At 46.6% G+C, this 21930-nt stretch overlaps 1 protein-coding gene across 4 annotated transcripts in view; it reads left to right on the forward strand.

Moving 5' to 3' along the window:
• The window catches only part of LOC311132102 (C-Jun-amino-terminal kinase-interacting protein 4-like), a 53041-nt gene that overhangs the window by 24858 nt on the left and 6253 nt on the right, over positions 1-21930 (forward strand). Inside the window, exons 5-20 of one of the 4 annotated variants that reach the window (XM_084165288.1) lie at positions 4638-4782; positions 12713-12781; positions 13620-14133; positions 14333-14429; positions 15519-15655; positions 16263-16295; positions 16415-16472; positions 16900-17052; positions 17310-17370; positions 17475-17605; positions 18243-18299; positions 19949-20128; positions 20339-20471; positions 20597-20692; positions 21304-21471; positions 21604-21775. In XM_084165288.1, coding sequence (XP_084021414.1) covers positions 4638-4782; positions 12713-12781; positions 13620-14133; positions 14333-14429; positions 15519-15655; positions 16263-16295; positions 16415-16472; positions 16900-17052; positions 17310-17370; positions 17475-17605; positions 18243-18299; positions 19949-20128; positions 20339-20471; positions 20597-20692; positions 21304-21471; positions 21604-21775 — 2204 coding nt within the window. The remainder of the gene's footprint in view (positions 1-4637; positions 4783-12712; positions 12782-13619; positions 14134-14332; positions 14430-15518; positions 15656-16262; positions 16296-16414; positions 16473-16899; positions 17053-17309; positions 17371-17474; positions 17606-18242; positions 18300-19948; positions 20129-20338; positions 20472-20596; positions 20693-21303; positions 21472-21603; positions 21776-21930) is intronic. The other 3 variants (XM_084165291.1, XM_084165289.1, XM_084165290.1) reach the window with 3 other exon arrangements.

Genomic DNA, 21930 nt, shown 5'->3' on the forward strand with positions numbered 1-21930 from the left:
ACGAAGTGGAAACTGCTGTAGCGCTTCTTTGCCAAACTCTCAATCATTGTCTTTCTTCTCCAAGTTTCTGGTCGGTGTGATGTTTATATATGAAGCTGGTTTGTCGTGTGATGAGTGACTGGCGTGATAAGTTAGTTTGCTAGCTTGATGCCTGCAGCAGAAGTATTGACAAGCATTTTTAAGCACAACACATGGGGTGCAGCACAGCACTCTGTTATAAAAAGGAGCTCAGAGTCCACTTACAAAACACTTCATCACAGCATACAATTACATTATCTATCACTACTGGCACCTGACCTGAACCCACACTATGAATCCACATCATTTAAGGAATTAACATGGTCAACACAACAGCGCCTCTTCCCCCTCAGGAGGCTGAAAAGATTTGGCATGGGCCCTCAAATCCTCAAAGTTCTACAGCTGCACCATTGAGAGCATCCTGACTGGCTGCATCACCACTTGGTACGGCAACTGCAAGGCAACCGACCGCAAGGCGCTACAGAGGGTGGTGAATACGGCCCAGTACTTCACTGGGGCAGCGCTCCCTGCCATCCAGGATCTCTATACCAGGCGGTGTCAGAGGAAGGCCCAACAAATTGTCAAAGACTACAGCCACCCAAGCCATAGACTTTTCTCTCTGCTACCAGATTGCAAGCGGTACCAGTGCACCAAGTCTGGAACCAACAGGACCCTGAACAGCTTCTACCCCCAAGCCATAAAGCATGAAACACACCAAGATTCTTAATGCCGATAGACTGCTGATAGGTATTTATCACAGTGGGAGCCATTCCTTCTCTTGCTAGAACAAAAACGGTAGCTGCTGCATGCCGACCCGGTAGCGACCAACCTGCCGTTTCTACTTGTAGAATCGCAATGCTCGTCAGTGACCAAAAACTTGACTGTTAGCCAGTCAGAGAACAAAAACCCCCAATGGCCGCTAACAGGAGTGACAAAAAGTAGCATTTTCTCCTTACGTCCACGGTTAAATCAAACTCTGTGGTTAAATGTCATGATACAGTATGCAATGTAGGCTATGGGATGGTAGCTAGCTAGGTGCACAGACGCAATGCACACAACACTAAATACTTCCTCTAATTTAGCTAACCACTAGCTAGTATTGACATAATTCAATCACAATTTAACATTTAAGTCATTTAGCAGACGCTCTTATCCAGAGTGACTTACAGTAGTGAGCAATGTTCCCTCTAAGCTGCGTGCGGGCGCGCAGCTCCCCCGGGACTGCCACGCAGAATAAATATCAGCCTGCACAGAGAAGCACTCAACATTCTAGTTTTCCCCTTTTAGTTAACACTATCAACGTTTCCCTACTGTGGGAATTGTGATCGAGTCAACGCAATATTAACCACTTTCAATGCAGCATACTGAAACAAAACGAACTATGCAAGACTTAGTAAGCAAAACTAGCTATGCAAGATATTTTCTTGTAGGCAGAGCACATTGGAGTAGGGGCAACAGACCATTGCCATATATGGATCTGTGCCATTCACTTTGAACTGGACTGTGTTTACAGCATGTGGTTGCCGAGTAGATACGCTTGTTTTGAGATCAAAGCGAGAGCTGCATGTAGCCACGCGTGCACATTTGTTCATATTCTTTGCTAGTGAGTGAGTTATTAGCCCAGATATAGCACATTTATAGTCATCAATGGGGGAGTGGGGGATTCCTATAAAAGCACAAAACGTGTGCATTTCTAGCCATCTTTGAAAAGCGAGTCAAGTAAAGAGCTTTTTTTTTTTGTCTTAATGGGGCAGTGTTGTATTTTGAGAAGGTCTTGAATAAGCCAAGTAGCCAATTGGCAGAGGGTAGTATAATTTGTCTGATTCTCTGTAATGATGGTCTGCTAAATGGCATATTGTTATGATGGTATAGGAATAATAATGAATCTTATTTTGTAAAGTCGTTTCTTGCATCAAACAACACATTTCCAGTCACCACCTTGTCTGAAGGACAAGTGGATAAACAGGTTAATGTCAAGCCCTGTGAGTTTTTTCCAAAAGTCTCATGGAATGTAGGTCTACATTGAACACCACACATTGGATGCTACTGTAGGCAGAATGATAGAACAGCAATTGTTAAAATGTTATGGGATGCATTTTCTCCATTGTTTTTTATGGTAGGCCACTCAGGTAGGCAGGCCTACATTATGATCAATAGCCACAATAGCCTACTTGGCCACTGTTAAAACTGTAACTTAAAGCGGGTACAGCCTCAGTTCACAGTAAACGCACACCAGAAGAATTTTCACAATGTTCAAGTTTGCGCTCAGCAGACCTGAAATTTGCTCAGTGCCGAAAGAAATTAGAGGGAACATTGGTAGTGAGTGCATACATTTTCATACTTTTTTCGCACTACTCCCCCGTGGCAGTTGAACCCACAACCCTGGCGTTTCAAGCGCCAAGCTCTACCAACTGAGCCACACGGGACAATGAATTAGTTTCCATGAAACAACTTGGTTGTGTTAACTGTTTACTAAATAAATTAAAGTAAATATTTTTTTTTTTTTTAAGTTACACAATAAAATAACAATAACGAGGCTATATAGAGGGGGTACCCGTACCGAGTCAATGTGCGGGGCTACAGGTTAGTAGAGATAATTTGTACATGTAGGTAGGGGTAAAGTGAATGTGCATAGATAATAAACAGCGAGTAGCAGCCGTGTAAAAACAAAGGGGGTGTGGAGGGGGGTCAATGTAAATAGTCCGGGTGGCCATTTTATTAATTGTTCAGCAGTCTTATGGCTTGGGGGTAGAAGCTGTTAAGGAGCCTTTTGGACCTAGACTTGGCTCTCCGGTAACGCTTGCCGTGCGGTAGCAGAGAGAACAGTTTATGACTTGGGTGACTGGAGTCTTTGACAATTGGACCTTCCTCTGACACCGCCTAGTATATAGGTCCTGGATGGCAGGAAGCTTGGCCCCAGTGATGTAATGGGCCGTACGCACTACCCTCTGTAGCTCCTTGCGGTTGGATGCCGAGCAGTTGCCATAACAGGCAGTGATGCAACCGGTCTGGATGCTCTCGATGGTGCAGCTGTATAACTTTCTGAGGATCTGGGGACCCATGCCAAATCTTTTCAGTCTCCTGAGGGGGAAAAGGTTTTGTCGTGCACTCTTCATGACTGTCTTGGTGTGTTTGGACCATGATAGTTTGTTGGTGATGTGGACACCAAGGAACTTGAAACTCTCGACCCACTCCACTACAGCCCCGTCAATGTGAATGGGGGCGTGTTCGGCCCTTCTTTTCCTGTAGTCTTGCTCACATTGAGGGAGAGGTTGTTGTCGTGGCACCACACTGACAGGTCTCTGACCTCCTCCCTATAGGCTGTCTCATTGTTGTCGGTGATCAGGCCTACCACTGTTGTGTCGTCAGCAAACTTATTGATGGTGTTGGTGTCGTGCTTGGCCACGCAGTCATGGGTGAACAGGGAGTACAGGAGGGAACTAAGAACACACCCCTGAGGGGCCCCCGTGTTGAGGATCAGCGTGGCAGATGTGTTGTTGCCTACCCTTACCACCTGGGGGTGGCCCGTCAGGAAGTCCAGGATCCAGTTGCAGAGGGAGGTGTTTAGTCCCAGGGTCCTTAGCTTAGTGATGAGCTTTGTGGGAACTATGGTGTTGAACGCTGTGCTCTAGTCAATGAACAGCATTCTCACATAGGAGTTCCTTTTGTCCAGGTGGGAAAGGGCAGTGTGGAGTGCGATTGAGATTGCGTCATCTGTGGATCTGTTGGGGTGGTATGCGAATTGGAGTGTGTCTAGGGTTTCCGGGATGATGGTGTTGATGTGAGCCATGACCAGCCTTTCAAAGCACTTCATGGCTACTGACGTGAGTGCTACGGGGCGGTAGTCATTTAGGCAGGTTACCTTCGCTTCCTTGGTTACAGGGACTATGGTGGTCTGCTTGAAACATGTAGGTATTACAGACTCGGTCAGGGAGAGGTTGAAAATGTCAGTGAAGACACTTGCCAGTTGGTTGGCGCATGCTCTGAGTACACGTCCTGGTAATCCGTCTGGCCCCGCGGCCTTGTGAATGTTGACCTGTTTAAAGGTCTTGCTCACATCGGCTATGGAGAGCGTGATCACACAGTCGTCCGGAACAGCTGGTGCTCTCATACATGTTTCAGTGTTGCTTGCCTCGAAGCGAGCATAAAAGGCATTTAGCTCGTCTGGTTGGCTCGCGTCAATGGGCAGCTCGCGGCTGGGTTTCCCTTTGTAGTCCGTAATAGTTTGCAAGCATCAGAGCCGGTGTAGTAGGATTCAATCTGACCACTTCCGTATTGAGCGAGTCACTGGTACGTCCTGCTTTAGTTTTTGCTTGTAAGCAGGAATCAGGAGGATAGAATTATGGTCAGATTTGCCAAATGGAGGGTGAGGGAATGCTTTGTATGCGTCTCTGTGTGTGGAGTAAAGGTGGTCAAGAGTTTATTTTCCTCTGTTTGCACATGTGACATGCTGGTAGAAATGAGGTAAAACCGATTTAAGTTAATGTCTCTATGACTCACATAAAGTGCAAATTAGGAAAAAAACGTTAACTTCTCCTGAGACCAATCAACAATCCATCTCTTCTCCCTTATTCTGTCACTACTGAATATTCCTTCCCCGCTTCTTTCTCTAAATCCAGGAAGGAACGTCCCATCTCCATGGGGTTATTCCAGTTACCAGGAAGTGATTTGACCCCTGACCCGCAGAGGGAAACCGTGGAAACGCCGTCTGAACCCTGGAGATATAACGACCTAAGCCACCCTTACTCCAACACCAGCCTTAAGGTAACAATCTACTTCCCACGTCAATCGCTTTTCTCAGATGCCAACGTTGTTCTAACATGCAGCCACTGTTTTGGACATACTTTTCACAAATTCACTGTGTGAGTACAAAGTGTACTCAATGGTTTAAATCTGCAATCTAAGATGAACGACTGTACCCTCAGACCTGACCAGCCCCCATGCCTCCTCTCCTCTTAGCGTTTCCCAGGACTCTGAGGGGTGACGTAAGGCAGGGGTAATTTGGCCCAGAGTAGATAGTGTGTGTCTGTGTGGAAACATACGATTTCAACCCTTCACTCTGCCAGAGGATGGGAAGCCTTATTGAAAAGGAAGCTTGATTCAGTGTGTCTGTAGTACCAAAGCACGATTGAGAGGGAGACTTGAATCAGTGTGTCCGGAATGCCTAAGGGGTGAGAGTGTGGCTGGGGGCCCATGGGGAGAGAGGAAGTGGTACCATTCGGGGCCAGGAGCAGGGGAAGAGTAGAACAGAGGAGAGAGAACAGGGGAATAGAGGAGCGAGAGAAGAGTTAAACAGAGAAACAGGACAGAGTGTCTTAGCAGACCGAAGGGCCGCTTTCTGCCGGGGCCACACTAGAACCTCCCCGCGGTTGCCCATAGAAACCACGCCGCGAGCAAGGTTCCATCATGAATACTCATTCATGATTGGCTGATTTTAAGTATTCATTTGTTGTGATATTTTCCTCCACGGGGGTCAGATGGAATGATTCAGATACCAGGAAGAGGGGGCTTTCATGTCAGAAGTTGCAAGACAACATTTGAAATAAGATATGGGACTGGCAGTTAAGTTTCATCAACTAATGTTTAAGCTCAGTCCTGGCTGCTACTAAATCATATTTTCTACTTAATCCTCCTCTATCCTCCTATCTATCAAACCTTTGCTTTCTCTATGAAAGCATCTCTTTTCTTTCTCTATCCCTGATCCCACTAAACTGTCCCTTTCTCACTTTTGAGGCCTCTGGCACAATAGAGGTGTCAGTGTGGATCACACGCTGACTTTTTCAAACACACACACACATACATAGCCTTTTCACCAGGCTCCCACAGTTCAGACTCACAGGGATGCCTTTGTGTTACACCTCTGATTCGACATTTCCCAAAGATTTACAGTTTTCGGGGGGGGGGTGCGTTAGCTAGCTGTTCCCATGGACTTCCAGTCATTGAGCCAACAACTATCCATTTAAAAGCGCATCTTGCCAGAAAAAATAAATAATATATACAGTTGAAGTCGGAAGTTTACATACACTTAGGTTGGAGTCATTAAAACACGTTTTTCAACCACTCCACAAATGTCTTGTTAACAAACTATAGTTTTGCCAAGTCTGTTAGGACATCTACTTTGTGCATGACACAAGTCATTTTTCCAACAATTGTTTACAGACAGATTATTTCACTTATAATTCACTGTATCACAATTCCAGTGGGTCAGACGTTTACATACACTAAGTTGACTGTGCCTTTAAACAGCTTGGAAAATTCCAGAAAATGATGTCATGGCTTTAGAAGCTTCTGATAGGCTAATTGACATCATTTGAGTCAATTGGAGGTGTACCTGTGGATGTATTTCAAGGCTTACCTTCAAACTCAGTGCCTCTTTGCTTGACATCATGGGAAAATCAAAAGAAATCAGCCAAGACCTCAGGAAAAAAAAAAACTGTAGTCCTCCAAAAGTCTGGTTCATCCTTGGGAGCAATTTCCAAACACCTGAAAGTACCACGTTCATCTGTACAAACAATAGTACTCAAGTATAAACACCATGGGACAACACATCATACCGCTCAGGAAGGAGACGCGTTCTGTCTCCTAGAGATGAATGTACTTTGGTGCGAAAAGTGCAAATCAATCCCAGAACAACAGCAAAGGACCTTGTGAAGATGCTGGAGGAAACATGTACAAAAGTATCTATATCCACAGTAAAATGAGTCCTATATCGACATAACCTGAAAGGCCGCTCAGCAAGGAAGAAGCCACTGCTCCAAAACCGCCATTTAAAAGCCAGACTACGGTTTGCAACTGCACATGGGGTCGAAGATCGTTCTTTTTGGAGAAATGTCCTCTGGTCTGATGAAACAAATATAGAACTGTTTGGCCATAATGACCATCGTTATGTTTGGAGGAAAAAGGGGGTCGCTTACAAGCCAAAGAACACCATCCCAACCGTGAAGCATGGGGGTGGCAGTATCATGCTGTCGGGGTGCTTTGCTGTAGGAGGGACCGGTGCACTTCACAAAACAGATGGCATCATGAGGAAGGAAAATTATGTGGATATATTGAAGCAACATCTCAAGACATCAGTCAGGAAGTTAAAGCTTGGTCGCAAATGGGTCTTCCAAGTGGAAAATGACCCCAAGCATACTTCCAAAGTTTTGCCAAAATGGCTTAAGGACAACAAAGTCAAGGTATTGGAGTGGCCATCACAAAGCCCTGACCTCAATCCTATAGAAAATGTGTTGGCAGAACTGAAAAAGCGTGTGCGAGCAAGGAATCCTACAAACCTGACTCAGTTACCTGACCAGCTCTGTCAGGAGGAATGGGCCAAAATTCACCCAACTTATTGTGGGAAGCTTGTGGAAGGCTACCCAAAACGTTTGACCCAAGTTAAACAATTTAAAGGCAATGCTACCAAATACTAATTGAGTGGATGTAAACTTCTGACCCACTGGGAATGTGATGAAAGAAATAAAAGCTTAAATAAATCATTCTCTCTACTATTATTCTGACATTTCACATTCTTAAAATAAAGTGGTGATCCTAACTGACCTAAGACAGGGCATTTTTACTAGGATTAAATGTCAGGAATTGTGAAAAAAGGTATATGTAAACTTCCGACTTGAACTGTATGTACAGTGGGGGAAAAAACGTATTTAGTCAGCCACCAATTGTGCAAGTTATCCCACTTAAAACGATGAGAGAGGCCTGTAATTTTCATCATAGGTACACGTCAACTATGACAGACAAAATTAGATTTAATGAATTGATTTGCAAATTATGTTGGAAAATAAGTATTTGGTCAATAACAAAAGTTTCTCAATACTTTGTTATATACCCATTGTTGGCAATGACACAGGTCAAATGTTTTCTGTAAGTCTTCACAAGATTTTCACACACTGTTGCTGGTATTTTGGTCCATTCCTCCATGCAGATCTCCTCTAGAGCAGTGATGTTTTGGGGCTGTCGCTGGGCAACACTGACTTTCAACTCCCTCCAAAGATTTTCTATGGGGTTGAAATCTGGAGACTGGCTAGGCCACTCCAGGACCTTGAAATGCTTCTTACGAAGCCACTCCTTCGTTGCCCGGGCGGTGTGTTTGGGATCATTGTCATGCTGAAAGACCCAGCCACGTTTCATCTTCAATGCCCTTGCTGATGGAAGGAGGTTTTCACTCAAAATCTCACGATACATGGCCCTATTCATTCTTTCCTTTACTCGGATCAGTCGTCCTGGTCCCTTTGCAGAAAAACAGCCCCAAAGCTTGATGTTTCCACCCCCATGCTTCACAGTAGGTATGGTGTTCTTTGGATGCAACTCACCATTTTTTGTCCTCCAAACACGACGAGTTGAGTTTTTACCAAAAAGTTATATTCTGGTTTCATCTGACCATATGACATTCTCCCAATCCTCTTCTGGATCATCCAAATGCACTCTAGCAAACTTCAGACGGGCCTGGACATGTACTGGCTTAAGCAGGGGGACACGTCTGGCACTGCAGGATTTGAGTCCCTGGCGGCGTAGTGTGTTACTGATGGTAGGCTTTGTTACTTTGGTCCCAGCTCTCTGCAGGTCATTCACTAGGTCCCCCTGTGTGGTTCTGGGATTTTTGCTCACTGTTCTTGTGATCATTTTGACCCCACGGGGTGAGATCTTGCGTGGAGCCCCAGATCGAGGGAGATTATCAGTGGTCTTGTATGTCTTCCATTTCCTAATAATTGCTCCCACAGTTGATTTCTTCAAACCAAGCTGCTTACCTATTGCAGATTCAGTCTTCCCAGCCTGGTGCAGGTCTACAATTTTGTTTCTGGTGTCCTTTGACAGCTCTTTGGTCTTGGCCATAGTGGAGTTTGGAGTGTAACTGTTTGAGGTTGTGGACAGGTGTCTTTTATACTGATAACAAGTTCAAACAGGTGCCATTAATACAGGTAACGAGTGGAGGACAGAGGAGCCTCTTAAAGAAGAAGTTACACGTCTGTGAGAGCCAGAAATCTTGCTTGTTTCTAGGTGACCAAATACTTATTTTCCACCATAATTTGCAAATAAATTCATAAAAAATCCTACAAAGTGATTTTCTGGATTTTTTTTCTTCTCAATTTGTCTGTCATAGTTGACGTGTACCTATGATGAAAATTACAGGCCTCTCTCATCTTTTTAAGTGGGAGAACTTGCACAATTGGTGGCTGACTAAATACTTTTTTTCCCCACTGTATGTATGTGTGTGTGTATATATATATATACTGCTCAAAAAAATAATGGGAACACTTAAACAACACAATGTAACTCCAAGTCAATCACACTTCTGTGAAATCAAACTGTCCACTTAGGAAGCAACACTGATTGACAATACATTTCACATGCTGTTGTGCAAATGGAATAGACAACAGGTGGAAATTATAGGCAATTAGCAAGACACCCCCAATAAAGGACTGGTTTTTCAGGTGGTGACCACAGACCACTTCTCAGTTCCTATGCTTCCTGGCTGATGTTTTGGTCACTTTTGAATGCTGGCGGTGCTTTCACTCTAGTGGTAGCATGAGACGGAATCTACAACCCACACAAGTGGCTCAGGTAGTGCAGCTCATCCAGGATGGCACATCAATGCGAGCTGTGGCAAGAAGGTTTGCTGTGTCTGTCAGCGTAGTGTCCAGAGCATGGAGGCGCTACCAGGAGACAGGCCAGTACATCAGGAGACGTGTAGAAGGCCGTAGGAGGGCAACAACCCAGCAGCAGGACTGCTACCTCCGCCTTTGTGCAAGGAGGAGCAGGAGGAGCACTGCCAGAGCCCTGCAAAATGACCTCCAGCAGGCCACAAATGTGCATGTGTCTGCTCAAACGGTCAGAAACAGACTCCATGAGGGTGGTATGAGGGCCCGACGTCCACAGGTGGGGGTTGAGCTTACAGCCCAACACCGTGCAGGACGTTTGGCATTTGCCAGAGAACACCAAGATTGGCAAATTCGCCGTGGAGAACGTTCTGCTGCCTGCAACATCCTCCAGCATGACCGGTTTGGCGGTGGGTCAGTCATGGTGTGGAGTGGCATTTCTTTGGGGTGCCGCACAGCCCTCCATGTGCTCGCCAGAGGTAGCCTGACTGCCATTAGGTACCGAGATGAGATCCTCAGACCCCTTGTGAGACCATATGCTGGTGCGGTTGGCCCTGGGTTCCTCCTAATGCAAGACAATGCTAGACCTCATGTGGCTGTAGTGTGTCAGCAGTTCCTGCAAGAGGAAGGCATTGATGCTATGGACTGGGCCGCCCGTTCCCCAGACCTGAATCCAATTGAGCACATCTGGGACATCATGTCTCGCTCCATGTGTTATTTTAGTGTTCCCTTTATTTTTTTGAGCAGTGTATATATATGTATGTGTATGTATATACTGAACAAAAATATAAACGCAACAATTTCAAATATTTTACTGAGTTACAGTTCATATAAGGAAATCCAGTCAATTTTAAATAAATTCATTAGGCCCTAATCTATGGATTTCACATGACTGGGCAGGGGCGCAGCCATGGGTGGGCCTTGGAGGGCATAGGCCCACCCACTGGGGAGCCAGGCCCAGCCAATCAGAATCATTTATTACAGACAGAAATACTCCTCAGATTCATCAGCTGTCTTGGTGGCTGGTCTCAGACGATACCGCAGGTGAAGAAGCTGGATGTGGAGGTCCTGCGCTGGCATGGTTACAGTGAGGGGAAAAAAGTATTTGATCCCCTGCTGATTTTGTACGTTTGCCCACTGACAAAGACTGATCAGTCTATAATTTTAATGGTAGGTTTATTTGAACACTGAGAGACAGAATAACAACAAAAAAATCCAGAAAAACTCATGTCAAAAATGTTATAAATTGATTTGCATTTTAATGAGGGAAGTAATTATTTGACCCCTCTGCAAAACATGACTTAGTACTTGGTGGCAAAACCCTTGTTGGCAATCAGAGGTCAGACGTTTCTTGTAGTTGGCCACCAGGTTTGCACACATCTCAGGAGGGATTTTGTCACACTTCTCTTTGCAGATCTTCTCTAAGTCATTAAGGTTTCGAGCCTGACATTTGGCAACTCGAACCTTCAGCTCCCTCCACAGATTTTCTATGGGATTAAGGTCTGGAGACTGGCTAGGCCACTCCAGGACCTTAATGTGCTTCTTCTTGAGCCACTCCTTTGTTGCCTTGGCCGTGTGTTTTGGGTCATTGTCATGTTGGAATACCCATCCACGACCCATTTTCAATGCCCTGGCTGAGGGAAGGAGGTTCTCACCCAAGATTTGACAGTACATGGCCCCGTCCATCGTCCCTTTGCAGTGAAGTTGTCCTGTCCCCTTAGCAGAAAAACACCCCCAAAGCATAATGTTTCCACCTCCATGTTTGATGGTGGGGATGGTGTTCTTGGGGTCATAGGCAGCATTCCTCCTCCCCCAAACACGACGAGTTGAGTTGATGCCAAAGAGCTCGATTTTGGTCTCATCTGACCACAACACTTTCACCCAGTTCTCCTCTGAATCATTCAGATGTTCATTGGCAAACTTCAGACGGGCCTGTATATGTGCTTTCTTGAGCAGGGGGACCTTGCGGGCGCTGCAGGATTTTAGTCCTTCACGGCGTAGTGTGTTACCAATTGTTTTCTTGGTGACTATGGTCCCAGCTGCCTTGAGATCATTGACAAGATCCTCCCGTGTAGTTCTGGGCTGATTCCTCACCGTTCTCGTGATCATTGCAACTCCACGAGGTGAGGTCTTGCATGGAGCCCCAGGCCGAGGGAGATTGACAGTTATTTTGTGTTTCTTCCATTTACGAATAATCGCACCAACTGTTGCCACCTTCTCACCAAGCTGCTTGGCGATGGTTTTGTAGCCCATTCCAGCCTTGTATAGGTCTACAATCTTGTCCCTGACATCCTTTGAGAGCTCTTTGGTCTTGGCCATGGTGGAGAGTTTGGAATCTGATTGATTTATTGCTTCTGTGGACAGGTGTCTTTTATACAGGTAACGAGCTGAGATTAGGAGCACTGAGTGTGCTCCTAATCTCAGCTCGTTACCTGTATAAAAGACATCTGGGAGCCAGAAATCTTTCTGATTTGAGAGGGGGTCAAATACTTATTTCCCTCATTTAAAATGCAAATCAATTTATAACATTTTTGACATGCGTTTTTCTGGATTTTCTTTGTTGTTATTCTGTCTCTCTGTTCAAATAAACCTACCGTTTAAAATTATAGACTGATAATTTCTTTGTCAGTGGGCAAATGTACAAAATCAGCAGGGGATCAAATACTTTTTTCCCTCACTGTACATGTGGTCTGCGGTTGTGAGGTCGGTTGGACGTACTGTCAAATTCCATAAAATGACGTTGGAGGCAGCTTATGGTAGAGAAATTAACATTCAATTCTATAGCAGCAGCTCTGGTGGACATTGCTGCAGTCAGCATGCCAATTGCACGCTCCCTCAAAATTTTAGAGTGATTAGCTTTTTGTGCGTATGGAACATTTCTAATACTTTTTTTTTCAGCTCATGAAACACAGATTTTTGTTCAGTGTATATATAGATAGATAATACTTGATGACTTTGCAATAATATTTTTTCAACATAAATCTACTGTTCTATTCCTTCTGACTGTCCACCCCCCCACCCTTTCTAAGCTTTATACCTGTAATGGGTTTTGATCATGTGGCCCTAAAACAGGCCTTTGCTGTAATTCTTCTCTTAACCAGTTGGGGGCGCCAGACTCCCCGAGCAGAGGGCAGAGGCTTTCGGCCAATCAGCAGGCTGAACAGAACCAGGTCCAAACTACCGCGTTGTTGTTGTTGTTATGGCCTGTAGTTGCTGTGTTGTTGACAACGTTGTCTCATAAAAGCTTCATCTAGCCTTAGTGCCACCATAGATCATAGTACACTGCCAGCTGCATGCAACCCAAGCAGGTTACTCACCTGTGGGGCTAAATCTAAAATGATCCCTATTCCCTATGTAGTGCATTACTTTCAGCCCTATGGGGCACTGACCAAAAGTAGTGCACTATATAGGGAACAGGGTGCCATTTCAGATGCATCCTAGTGTTTCAGTGGTAGAGTCGGCTTGCTAGGATTACTAATGCATAGAGAGCACCAGCTGTACTTCAACCCAATCAACTACACTGTAGAATTGACTAAAACGTGTTTGTTGATTTTGCTTTCTAACTGTGTGCTCTAACAACTTTGATTTCAATTGAGGTGTTTTTTCCGGTTGGTTTAAACTGCATTTAGTTTTGTTGGTTTAAACTGCATTTAGTTCTGTTGGTTTAAACTGCATTTAGTTTTGTTGGTTTAAACTGCATTTAGTTTTGTTGGTTTAAACTGCATTTAGTTTTGTTGGTTTAAACTGCATTTAGTTTTGTTGGTTTAAACTGCATTTAGTTTTGTTGGTTTGTTTTATGCACTTTATACCATTTGCCTTTTGACTGGGCATTAATGGTTGTGTTGCATTGGCTAACCTTTTTTCATATATGCTTATTCCTTTTTGAGAGAAAGAAGCTAAGACTATTGGGATAGAGCCCTTGACCATCTGTCAGTATTTCATTTATTTTCCTCCTCCCTCTCTCCTTTTATTCCTCCTGTTCCTCCTCCTCCTCTTTCTCTTCCATAGGATGAGATGTTAAATGCTAACCGTGGAGGCTCCAAGTCCAACACACCCATGTCTCCTAAAGGGGGCTCCAGGTCGGGGACCCCCATGTCCAGCCAAGGAGGAGGCTCCAAAATGTCCTCGCAACAAGGTGGCTCTAAATCAGCCACCCCCATGTCTTCTCAAGGAGGGTCCAAATCCGGTACCCCCATTTCATCTCAAGGGGTAGACTCTATGTCAGTTACCCCAATGTCCACGCAAAGCGGTTGCTCCAAATCTGTCACCCCAAAGTCCAGTCAAGGGGGCGGGTCTATGTCGGCCACTTCCATGTCTACTTCCGTGTCTGACGTTGCCATGGCGTCTGTGGAAACGCCCCTCCAGGAAGAGTTAGAGGAAGTGGGCAAGGGTCTGAACAGGAACCTGGACAGAAGCAACAGGATGCCAGAGAACATCAGCAGTAAGAACACCACAGTACAGGAGGGACAGGAGGGACAGGACTCAGAGCTGAGAGGAGGGGCAGGACCTCTCACAGGCACAGGTCAGTGCTGCAGCTATAGGGCATAAACTGGGATAACATGGGGATTGGCTATGTTGGGGGACTTGGATTAGGGACATTAAAAAACCTACTAAAATGTGTTTGGCATCACATTGGCCTCACCACTGTATTCACCATGTCAAATGTACCCATATGTCCCACAAGGATAATACTCAAACATGTCATTCCCTCTCCTCTCCAGACGCAGCAGATGACAACACTGAGTCATCGGAGGTGCAGGCCATCATAGAGTCCACTCCTGAACTGGACATGGACCTCAGTGGCTACGGAGACACCAGGTAGGGTCAACAGGAAGTAGTGTTTCTATCTCCATCCTGAACACTGAATCATCATTTATGTGTCAAACTGTACAGACAATCCATTCGCGCTTGGTCCTTCCAGCTGGATATGAAAACAAATACTTTATTTTATGATGTAATGTATCGTAGCTGTGGTCACTCAGATGACCTCCCTCTCTCCCTCCCCCATCCCTCTCTCCCTCCCCCATCCCTCTCTCTCTCCCTCCCCCATCCCTCTCTCTCTCCCTCCCCCATCCCTCTCTCTCTCCCTCCCCCATCCCTCTCTCTCTCCCTCCCCATCCCTCTCTCTCTCCCTCCCCATCCCTCTCTCTCTCCCTCCCCATCCCTCTCTCTCTCCCTCCCCATCCCTCTCTCTCTCCCTCCCCATCCCTCTCTCTCTCCCTCCCCATCCCTCTCTCTCTCCCTCCCCATCCCTCTCTCTCTCCCTCCCCATCCCTCTCTCTCTCCCTCCCCATCCCTCTCTCTCTCCCTCCCCATCCCTCTCTCCCTCCCTCCCCATCCCTCTCGCTCGCTCTCCCTCCCCATCCCCCATCCCTCTCTCTCCCTCCCCCATCCCTCTCTCTCCCTCCCCCATCCCTCTCTCTCTCCCTCCCTCCCCATCCCTCTCTCTCTCCCTCCCTCCCCCATCCCTCTCTCTCTCCCTCCCTCCCCATCCCTCTCTCTCTCCCTCCCTCCCCCATCCCTCTCTCTTCCCCCCATCCCTCGCTCTCCCTCCCCATCCCTCTCTCTCCCTCCCCATCTCTCCCGCCCCCATCCCTCCCTCCTCATCCCTCTCTCGCCCTCCCCATCCCTCTCTCCCTCCCCCATCCCTCCCTCCCCATCACTATCTCCCCCATCCCTCTATCCCTTCTCCCATCCCTCTCTCCCTCCTCCCATCCCTTTCTCCCTCCCCCATCATTATATCCCCACCCCCCCCCCTCTCCCCCCCATCCCTCCCTCTCTCCCTCCCTCCCCATCCCTCTCTCTCCCATCCCTCTCTCTCCCATCCCTCTCTCTCCCATCCCTCTCTCCCTTCTCCGCATCTCTCTCTCTCCCATCCCTCTCTCCCTCCCCCATCCCTCTCTCCAGTACTCCTACTAAAGGAGTAGGTATAGAAAACATGGCGTTCGACAGGAACACAGAGTCTCTGTTTGCGGAGCTGTCCTCGGCAGGACCCGACATGGAAGTAGACATAGCAGACATGGACGAGGGGGCCGACCTGCTCGGTAAGACACGCCCACCGTAGACACTTGCCATCTCATACCCACGCCTTGAGTAAATCTGGAGAACGCTACCTCAATCCCAAATGAATGGCAAAGACTCGACTGACACTTGTGTGTACATCCCATATACTAGGATGGACTCCCCTTTCTACAGAAATAGTTAGCCTTTTCTCCCATATCACATTAACTTTCTATCTCCATACTGTATATTTCATCTCATTATTTCATACTTTTCTTGGATCCTCTCTTCAGATGAGTTTTCTGGTGTGTATCAACCATTTCATTCATCCCCCTTCTCCCTTATCACTCTCATAACCTTCTCCCTAGTTCTCCCTTTTTAGCTCCCAAACTATGACTAAAATATACAGTGGGATCTCCCTCTTGGTGAGGTTGTAGGTTAGGTATTCTTTAGGCTGTATATTGACCTGTAGGGTCCCGGTAGGGTCCCCGTAGGGTCCCCGTAGAGTCCCCGTAGAGTCCCCGTAAAGTCCCTGTAGAGTCCCCGTAAAGTCCCCGTAGAGTCCCCGTAAAGTCCCCGTAGAGTCGAGTCGTGTGCTGTAAGACGATCTTGTCAAGTTAATCCATTTTGTTTTCCACCTCATATTGCCAGCATGGGTGTCAGACTCAGACCGTAACTTCCTGGGTAAGACTGAAGGAGGGTGTGTATCATGTTGTTTTATATCCTTCCATTTTAGACTGGAGGAATTCCCAATTCTTATTTCATTGTTTTCCTTTTCATCCCTGCTGGTCTCTTCTTCTAAGGTATGGGTCGTGAAGTGGAGCACCTCATCCACGAGAACACTCAGCTGCTGGAGACCAGGTAAGGCATGTTTTCAGATCACCTGCATCCATGCTCAAGAAATCAATGGAACATTATTAATCAGTAAGAGCATGAATGTCCCACGTTGTGTAGTAAATAGCACACTACTGCCACCTGCTGTTCACGGAGGGATTTAGCTTTCATCAAAGACAGAGTTCACCTAGAGCAGTGTTTCTGAATCCTGGTCCTGGGGAATCAAAGGGGTGCACATTTCTGTTTTTGTCCTAGCACTAAACACCCAATTCCATTAATCAAAGTTTTGATGATGAGTTGATTAGTGGAATCAGGTGTGTAATGCTAGGACAAAAACAGAAATGTGTACCCCTTTGGGTCCCCAGGACCAGGATGCAGAAACACTGGCCCAGAGAAAGTGGGTGTAGGGCCTAATGATCATGCTGACTAATCTCTGTCCTCTCGGTCTCGTCAGAAATGCGTTGAACGTGGTGAAGAATGACCTGATAGCGCGTGTGGATGAGCTATCGTGTGAGAAGGAGGTGTTGCAGGGAGAGCTGGAGGCTGTGACTCAGGCCAAGACCAGACTGGAGGAGAAGAACAAGGAACTGGAAGAGGAACTGAAGAAGTCAGTCTCTACTATACCTTTCTTCTCTCTGTCAGTTTTATTCCCCTGTTGAGATTAATATAGGATCCCCAGGCATCTCCAGTGTGTGTGACGTGTGTGTTCATCTCCAGTGTGTGTGACGTGTGTGTGTTCATCTCCAGTGTGTGTGTCTGATGTGTGTTTTCAGCTCCAGTGTGTGTGACGTGTGTGTTCATTTCCAGTGTGTGTGACGTGTGTGTTCATCTCCAGTGTGTGTGACGTGTGTGTTTCTCTCTTAGGGTTCGGGCCGTGGCGGAGGAAGACAAAAGGAAGACTAAGAGTGAGAACAGTGAGGAAGATGTGAGTTCTGTGTGTGTGTGTGTGTGTGTGTGTGTGTGTGTGTGTGTGTGTGTGCGCGCGCGGACATGTGTGTCTAATGATGGTGCTGATACCACTCCTGGCAGGCGGATGTTCCTACAGCCCAGAGGAAGAGGTTCACCAGAGTAGAGATGGCCAGAGTCCTCATGGAGAGGAACCAGTACAAGGAGAGACTGATGGAGCTACAGGAAGCTGTACGATGGACAGAGATGATACGGTGAGAAGAGAGGGGAGGAGGAGAGGAGAGGGAGGAGGGGAATCTTGTAACTAAGAGCCAATTTTATGCTTGATCCTAAAATGTGGTCGGAGGCTCCGTATGGAGGGTGTGACGCAATTGCGGAGCCTCCGGAGGCATGCAGAGGCCAAATCAAGCTCCGTACACATAGCCATGCGCCTCCCAAATGTTGTAACAATGCGGAGGGCTCTCTATAGCTCCCCATTGACATGATTGGTTGACGGTAGGTGGAGGCTGGAGGTCCTGTATAAACACAAACTCACTTTCTTGACAACAGCTCTTCTCAACAGCTCTGCGCTGCGCCGTGAAGCGCAAAAAATATGAATGCCCTGACTTCTGCAGAGGCCTCGTGACCGTAAATGCTGCACGGCCAATGCAGATGTCGGATTGACCATGTAGCACCTTTAAAGCTGAGCTAGTCCAAAACAAAGTGATGCATATTGAAGAGTTTTTGTCTTCTGTGTTCCACCCACACAATGTTCTTATTGATAAATATGCACCCCTTCTAGTGCGTTCCCTCCTGGGCGATTCTAGCTGGTTGAGTAACAAGATCGTTTTTGTCTCAGCTGAATAGTGAGGACTCATTGTTACAACATTTAAATGTGTTCTCTTCCCTCAGAGCATCTAGAGAGAACCCTGATGCCGCAGACAAGAAGAAATCCAGCATCTGGCAGTTGTAAGCTTCCCTCCTTTTTTACCATCACTCATTTTCTACTACCACTCCTTTTTTACCATCACTCATTTTCTATTACCACTCCTTTCTAGCTCTCATTTTCTTCACTCCTTCAATACAATCCTTCTCCTTTACTTAACTCTTCTTTTCTCCCTACACTCCTCCTCTCAGAGCTGTCATACGTACCTGAAGCTAAAGTCACTGTACGATGATTGTTGACCATCGTTGATTCTGTTTCCTCCTTTTGTTTTCTCTGTTTTATTATTTTAAAAAATCCTGTTTTGATCTCCAGCGTGTAGGTAAACCTTTGCCATGCTAAGGGTCTTCTTGATTCTGTTTCTTAACAAACAACACCAATAAACCATGCAGGGAGTGCCTGCCTGATCAGAGAATGGCTTTTACTTCAAGTGTCATTTTGTTTTTGTTGTAAGTCGGCGTGAGTTCACATTTTTTGAAATCTCCCAAGGGAAACCAACACGTATGCTCTGTTTTCAAACGTTTAGAAAACTATTCACCTACAAACGGAAGGTGTCTGTGTGTACCTAGTACGCATATGAAATATATTTTACTGAAATGTCTTAAACTGCAATTTCCTGATACAGGCTCTCCCTGTTGAGTTTCAGTAGGAATGGTAATGGTGTGTGGTTATGTTTGACATGTATTGTTGGAGAGGGGTGTAATGCGTCTGACTAATCATTTATTTATATTTTAGGCAGAGGGTAAAGCATTTATTTGTTGGAGAGGCGGTGTGTGCGTGAAATGTTAAATGCATGTTTATTTATGAAGAAATCCCCTGTGTTTTCTGTTGCCCTCTGCTCCTCTGGTCCCTCTCTCTCTGTTATATCATGCCTGTTGTTGTTGTTGTTGTCGTATGTGTGCAGGAGGTGTGATGGGGTTGGGATGTGGGAGGGTGTGTGTGATGGGGTTGGGATGTGGGAGGGTGTGTGTGATGGGGTTGGGATGTGGGAGTGTGTGTGTGATGGGGTTGGGATGTGGGAGGGTGTGTGTGATGGGGTTGGGATGTGGGAGGGTGTGTATGATAGGGGGGTGTGATGGGAGAAAGTGGGCGTACGGTGGAATAGATTGTTGTATTCCAGAGTCAGATGCTGTGTACAGTATGCAATCTGTGATTGGACAGATTTCTGAACTGACACACTGAGTTTGTGACCGAGAGGGAAGGCTATTTTCTGCTTTATGGAGAGGGTCATGTAGTATATATGTTTTGACCTGATGGACTGTAAATATTTGATCTTAAAGAATCCTGATATTTCTGGACCTAGTCTTCTAGTCTTCTCATCTCACTCTGCTACTTAACAAGCGTTGTGTCTAGAGCTGGGATTAGCAGCAATAGTTTGGAACGTTGTGTTTTGTGTTGACATACTAACTGCCTGGTTCGTGTTACAGTATTAACCAACGCATTCCCTGCTCTCCCATCCCCTGTAAAATCACTGAGTGGAGACTGGCTCGCTGTTAAACCCTGCTTTTGGTCGTAGTAGTGGGTGTGTGTGGGAGGGTAATCAACCCTTGATTTGATTATTTATCCCTTAAACCCTGCCGCTGCTGCTTTGTCCACCTTTTACCCCTCTATGTGTCTCTGTGCTCTTTCTTTCTACCCCTCCCTCCATCCCTCTGGCCCTCCCTCCATCCTCCAGTTTCAGCCGGTTGTTCAGTTCAAGTGGCGCAGCGGCTAAGAAGCCGGCGGAGGCGGCTCCGGTCAACGTGAAGTACAATGCCCCCTCCTCCCAGGTCCAGCCCTCCGTAAAGAAGAGGAGTGCAGCGCTGCAACAGTTACCCAGCGACAAGAGCAAGGCCTTCGACTTCCTCAATGAGGAGTGAGTGTTGGAGACATCTACTCATCTGTCCATTCACTCATGATCCCCCCATTTATTCATACAGTCTTTCACTCATCAAGGATTGAATCATCCTTTGGCCCCACCCTCCATGCCCCCATCCTTTCAGTTCATTTATCTATCTACGCCGGATTGTATGTCCAGAATAGATGTGATGTCTTTTATGCATCCCCCCCCCCCCCCCCCCTTCAGGTCTGAGGCAGGCAACATGGTGTCTCGTAGGGAGCAGAAGAGAGCCCAGTACAGACAGGTGAAAGCCCACGTTGAGAAGGAGGAGGACAGCCGGGTACAGGCCTACGGGTGGAGCCTGCCGCAGAAATTCAAGGTAGGACAAGTCACTTTGTGGATTACTTTATATGGCTGACTTTTTATAGACGGGCTGTAGGTAACGTTAGGTTACGTTAGGTTAAGCGACTCCAGGTATTCTGACCACGCTGTTTTATTTTACAGGTGGCCAACGGTGGTCAGACGTCAGAGAACAAGATGAAGAATCTACCTGTACCGGTCTATATCCGACCACTGGATGAGAAAGATGCTACCATGAAGGTGTGTGTACCAGAGTATGTGAGCGGCGTGGAGCTGGAGCGGAGCGTGCCCATTTTGACTGGAGCGTGGAGCGAGTTCCCCAAAGGCTGGAGCATCGGCCTTCTCGCCTGCTCCAGTAGCGCTCACTTCACCAGCTCAGAGCATGCCCGGCCCAGCATGCATTTGTAGTCTACTTGTGTGCTGCTATAGCCCCTTGCTTTAGCTACTGTCATGGAGTTAGCTAAATATTTTCATAAAGAAATTGATCAAACACACAGCTGCAAAAACAAGGTGACTTACAAAGATGAGGGCCAAGAGCAAGAGAGGGAGTGCAGGGATGTAGTGTCCACAAATAAAGAATCATTGTGGAATCTGAAAAGACACGTATCCGGAAAGCATGATGGTGTACTTAGTACGTGCACATGCTAACAGAAAGGAACGAGGTGGGTAGATAACTAGAAAGGATGATAAGTGGGATTTCCGACCGCTCAACTCCACTCCCATGCTTCAACTCCACTCCCATGCTTCAACTCCACTCCCATGCTTCAACTCCACTCCCATGCTCTATTCTTACCTTGTATGTCGCTCTATATACAGTGCCGTATTGCTAACTGTGTGTCTCCCTCCCGTAGCTGTGGTGTGCTGTGGGTGTGAACCTGTCGGGGGGTAAGACTCGTGACGGCGGTTCAATAGTAGGAGCCAGTGTGTTCTACAGTGACCTGACCAGCCCTGGTACTGAGAGCCCTCATAGCAAGATAGGATCACAGAGCAGTCTGGACAAACTGGACCAGGACCTAAAGGTACATGTACACAACACACACAGTCACACGGTCATTCAGCATGCGCTCATACAATACAGACACACAGACACGCTCATACACACACACTCATACACCTTTTCCCACTGTGTGTGTGTGTGTGTGTGTGTGTAGGAGCAGGAGAAGGAGCGGCATCACCAGGAGGAGCTGTCCTCTCTGGTGTGGATCTGTACCAGTACTCAGGCCACCACTAAGGTCATCGTCATCGATGCCAACCAGCCTGGGAACGTCCTGGAGAACTTCTTTGTCTGCAACTCCCACGTCCTCTGCATGGCCAGCGTGCCAGGTCTGTGTGTTTGTGTGTGGGTCAAGTGTGTGTGCATTTTATATGTACACTCAAGACCCAGCAAAATACGTATATTTCTTTTGATTGTAGCTAACCATAACATGTTTGTTTGTACACGTTTATATATGGTGTTTGTGCGTGTGGGTGTGTGTGTG

The sequence above is a fragment of the Coregonus lavaretus genome (assembly GCF_964263955.1).
Source record: "Coregonus lavaretus genome assembly, chromosome: 1".
Lineage (NCBI taxonomy): Eukaryota > Metazoa > Chordata > Actinopteri > Salmoniformes > Salmonidae > Coregonus > Coregonus lavaretus.